Source organism: Kogia breviceps, chromosome 2, assembly GCF_026419965.1.
Source record: "Kogia breviceps isolate mKogBre1 chromosome 2, mKogBre1 haplotype 1, whole genome shotgun sequence".
NCBI classification, from domain to species: Eukaryota; Metazoa; Chordata; class Mammalia; order Artiodactyla; family Physeteridae; genus Kogia; species Kogia breviceps.
Window position 1 is genome coordinate 61,629,565 of NC_081311.1, and position 4,240 is coordinate 61,633,804.

General features: G+C 57.2%; 1 protein-coding gene across 1 annotated transcript; it reads right to left on the reverse strand.

The window, feature by feature from the left end:
* Positions 1-498: 498 nt before the first annotated feature.
* Positions 499-3,734, reverse strand: DDIT4 (DNA damage inducible transcript 4). The gene is made up of 3 exons (XM_059054262.2): positions 2,502-3,734; positions 2,122-2,377; positions 499-1,848 (listed from the first exon to the last, which is right to left on the reverse strand). The coding sequence occupies exons 2-3, from the start codon at positions 2,315-2,317 to the stop codon at positions 1,355-1,357; spliced, it is 690 nt and encodes a 229-aa protein (XP_058910245.1). The 5' UTR covers positions 2,318-2,377; positions 2,502-3,734; the 3' UTR covers positions 499-1,354.
* Positions 3,735-4,240: the final 506 nt, after the last annotated feature.

A 4,240-nucleotide genomic window follows, 5' to 3' on the forward strand; every position in this document is an offset into this window, starting at 1 on the left:
TAGTCAGAGGCTTGAACCAAGTTAAGTCTTTCAAACTCCAGTTCTTAGTGCTCCTGCTGCCTAGCCTTTTCATATCCAGAGATAAAATGTGTAATTCTCACTACAGAACAAATAGAACTGTGCCTTTTTTCACAAGGAAAAAAGCCTCTTGCAGTCCTTTAAGTGCCTGTAAGGACCTTGGGCTCAAGAGTCCTTTGTACCAGGCCCTTCTAACCCAGGGCAGCCAGGTGAGCTCTTTCTACTGAGGCTGTGGCTCTGAGAGGTCTGACTCACTCCCCATTTTCCAGGGCTTTCCCTTGGTAGCCTCAGCCAGCAGAGCCAAGGGAGCCAGCGTTCTTGACACAGATGGCACTGTCTACATACCTCCATTACCAAGTTGGCAGGCAGCCCCAGAAAGGGACAGAGAAACACACAGCTGCACCGGAGTGTGATGAAACCCACCTTTTCCAGCACCCATCCCCCTCCCTCTTATTTCATGGCACTGATGAGAGACAACCGTTTTAACAAACATGGTTTTTTTTATTAGAAAAGTAAAAAATATTGCATAGGTCTTAATACTTGAACATCAAGTGTATTCATGAACAGCGAGTATCTTCATGTAAACAGTTCTAGATGGAAGACCCAGATGGTACTCCTCTGGGGGAGGGGCTCCAGCCCCCACCCCAATCAGCCCCATCCCCTCACAGTTCAACCCTTCACTACACATCCGGGGATGGGCCACACGCAGCTCCCAGGTGTGTTTTTCTTCAAGTGTCAAAGATCCCCAAGTGATCCCAACACCCACCCCTTCCTCCTCTTACATTCATGCGTCTGTAAGATAGCTGCCTAGAACAGGTCAGTAGTGAAGCTCCAATCAAAAAAAAAAAGATACAAAAACAACAAAGAACAAACATTTGGTCCCTTCAGACCATGAGATACACAAACCACCTCAATGACCACCCTCCCCCACCAGAGCCGGCTACCATGAGTGCACATCCCTTGCAGATGCCAGTGCAGCCCAGCTGCTCTCATGGCTCTGTCACACCACTGTTGTCTTAACTGTCAGTAACAATAAAAATAATAAGGTACATGCTACATACACATCCAGCCAGAAGCCTGGTTGGCCCCTAAGCCTTTGTTTCATGCTACAGTACTGAGGGGCAGCATGTGAGCCCAAGTGGGAGCCACCTGTCCACACCTCAGTGAGCTTCCTAGGGAAACACCGTGTTCCCCTCACCTTGACCTTCCTCTCCTCACGTGGCTGTTGTCAGTTTTCTAACGACAGGCAGCAGTCCCTCAGCTTCTACCTGCCAATGTCCACCCCAAAAGTTCAACTGTCTGTCATGGGGTCAGTATCAGCCCCCCAGGCCCAAGTTCAACACTCCTCAATGAGCAGCTGCTCTGAGCTGTACAGCTTCTTCTTGATTACTCGGAAGCCCGTGCTCAGCGTCAGGGACTGGCTGAAGCCAGGGACGAAGGGAGAGTTGGCGGAGCTAAACAACCCCTGGATCTTGGGCCAGAGGCGTGAGTCCAGGCGCAGCACGAGGGTCAGCTGGAAGGTGGGCACAAGGCTGGGGTCGAGAGCCAGTTGACCCACGCTGTGGCAGCTCTTGCCCTGCTCTACGCAGACGTCTAGCAGCGCCCCCCGCAGGCCGCACGGCTCGCTGTAGGCCAGGCGCAGTAGTTCTTTGCCCACCTGGCTCACCAGCTGGCCGGGCATCAGCAGGCGTGCAGGGCGCCGCGAGCCCAGCCGTGCCTGGGCCAGGCTCTCCTGCAGCAGCTGCATCAGGTTGGCACACAGGTGCTCATCCTCGGGATCGCTGAGCAGCTCGAAGTCGGGCAGGGACACCCCATCCAAGTATGAAGAGTCTGCAAGGGAAAGAACGTAGGGGAGAGAGTTAGAGCAGCTCTGAACGGGGAGGTGCTGTTTCGCTAAGAAACCAGCACTCCTTCCCACTCTGTGCCTCAGTTTCCGCCCCACTCTCGTACCCTATACTTCAGTCCCCCTCCTCTGCCCGCCTCCTTCCACAATCCGGATTCTGATGGGATAGGAAGCTAAAGTGGCTTTTGACTCCTTCCAGCGCGGTGCTTTCTCACCTCCCCGGCCCCTCTATTCGCGTCCAGCTCCCGCCCACGGCTTACCTTCCTCCGGCCCAAAGCCACTGTTGCTGCTGTCCAGGGACTCACAGTCCGAGCTCTCCAGGCTCGCGCAGCGGCCGAGTGCCTCTTCTCGGGCCGCCGACCCCCAGGCTGAGCGTGGCGGCTGATCTGGGGTGGAAGTTCGGGACAAGGATGAGGACGAAGAGGACGACGAGAAGCGATCCCAAAGGCTAGGCATGGTGAGGACGGACGCCAGGACGTTTGCAGATGAGCTCAGGGTGCTGGAGCGCAGAAGACGCTGTAAGACAAGAGCGGCGCGGGCCCGGCGTCAGTCTGGGGACTGCTCCAGACTGGGAGCGCTAGGACCCCCACGGCTGAGGCCTCTCCGCGCAGCGATCAGCACACAGAGAAGGGACACTCACCAGCTACTGCGGTCAGCTAGAACTGGGACAAGTGCGTACTGCCGCTTGAATGAGTGCTCGAACTGGTGCCAACCCCCGAGCTCTGCCCGGACCAGTCTCTTCTCCCTAACCGCACCTCCCCCTCGGCCTGCCGCGGTCCCTAGTACCAGCGCAGAGAGACCTATAAGGACTAGCGGGGAGAGGCCACACCCCTTCCGCGCCGCGGCCCAATCCAGACCCGGGAGTGTGGCCCACCTCGACCAATGGGCTCTGGGCGCACGTTCGCAACGTTCTCTCCTGCCCGGTGACAGCCTCCTGGCCCCGCCCCCCTTGGGCCCCAGAAAGCACCCGGCCAAACCCGCGAGCCGCGGCCACGCCCCCTTTCTGGAAAGGGATCCGCGGCGGCTGCAGCTGCCAAGGTCCCCGAGGGCGCTCGCGGCAGGGGAGGATCTAGGAAAGACTTGTTTATTATAGGGTCGTATTGCTGGGGGAGGGGGTAGGCAGCGGCCGCGCGGGGGAAGAGGCAGGGGAACTTGAGGGGGGCAACAAGCAGGGAAGACGGTTGGCCCTAGCGTCTGAGAGCCTGCGAGCTCTGGGCACAATTGGGCGCACAAGTGGATGCCAGTGGGACGGCGGAGTGGGGAGCAGACGTTAATCCACCGGCCCTCGCGCACGTACCCCACGCTAACCCTTCCTTACGAAGGGTCGGGTTATGGGGGTGGGGTCCAAAGACGGGCAGCTCCGGGCACCGTGCTCCCTCTTCCCGCCAGCCCCACCTGCCCGCCCGCTTGTTACTCTACAGCCCCAGGGGATGGATTAATTGGGGCGTGGGGTCCACTCCCACCCTCCAGCTGCCTCCAAGGAGGGGGTTTGGGAAACGTGGTTAAAAGAGTATTGATGGGCCCCGGTTCCTAGCGCTTGGTTCTGGAGCTCGGAGCTGGGACCCATATCAGAGGGACACACTGACCCACCCGCCGGCCCTAAGGACGGACAGAGGTGCGGCTGTGCCTCCCCCGCCCGCTGCGGCCGAGAGGCCCCGGGCGTCCGCCGGGTCCTAGCGCCCCTTTCTCCAAAAAGCTTTGTGTAAAAGAGCCGGAGAGTTGCATCAGGACCGAAGACCTAGATCTCCGGAAAAGCCCCGGAGTGAAATCGCTATCCCCTGTTTCATCATTCAGGAGGGGCCGCAGAAAATGTGACCCGACGGCGGTGCTCGAAGACTGACAGAGATTGCTGACGGTGGGAAGGGGTTCGGACGGATTCGACCTTTATTGATTTAAAGATATATCAATCTGGGTCACAGGATCCTGATGGAAGAGAGAACAAAACTTACGTCAGACGTTCCCGTCCCTGGGTGGGCCAGAGCCTAACCAGATCAGACTGGCGGCGGGCCTCCTCGGGGCAGACTTGCGCGTGACAGAAGACACTTGCCGCCGGAAGAGTCCGGCCGGCCGCTGCCATCCACACCTCCTCCCATTTAAAAAAAAAAAAAAAAAAAAAAAAAGGCTGACCTGTGGGCCTTCTGGGCAAACCAAGACTTAGAACTGTAAACGACCAGAATCAAGCCCTGCACCCCATCCCCTTTTTCCAGATGGGAGAACCATCTCTGGAGACAAATTTATGGATAAAAAGTAAATTAGAGGACTCAGATTAGGAGATATCTTAAAGACTGCTGCAGAATAGAATAGTCTGTTAGCTGCTGGGGCTTTCAAGGCCTGAACACTGGCCCTTTCTTCCTATCCTCCAAGCTCTAGTCACTTGCT

What these genes read in the sequence shown, in the direction of transcription:
- DDIT4 (XM_059054262.2), bottom strand. Translation starts at nt 2,317, where the DNA reads ATGCCTAGCCTTTGGGATCGCTTCTCGTCGTCCTCTTCGTCCTCATCC. An exon ending in TGGCTTTGGGCCGGAGGAAG is followed by an intron (nt 1,849 to 2,121) that starts GTAAGCCGTGGG and finishes TTTCCCTTGCAG; the next exon opens with ACTCTTCATACTTGGATGGG.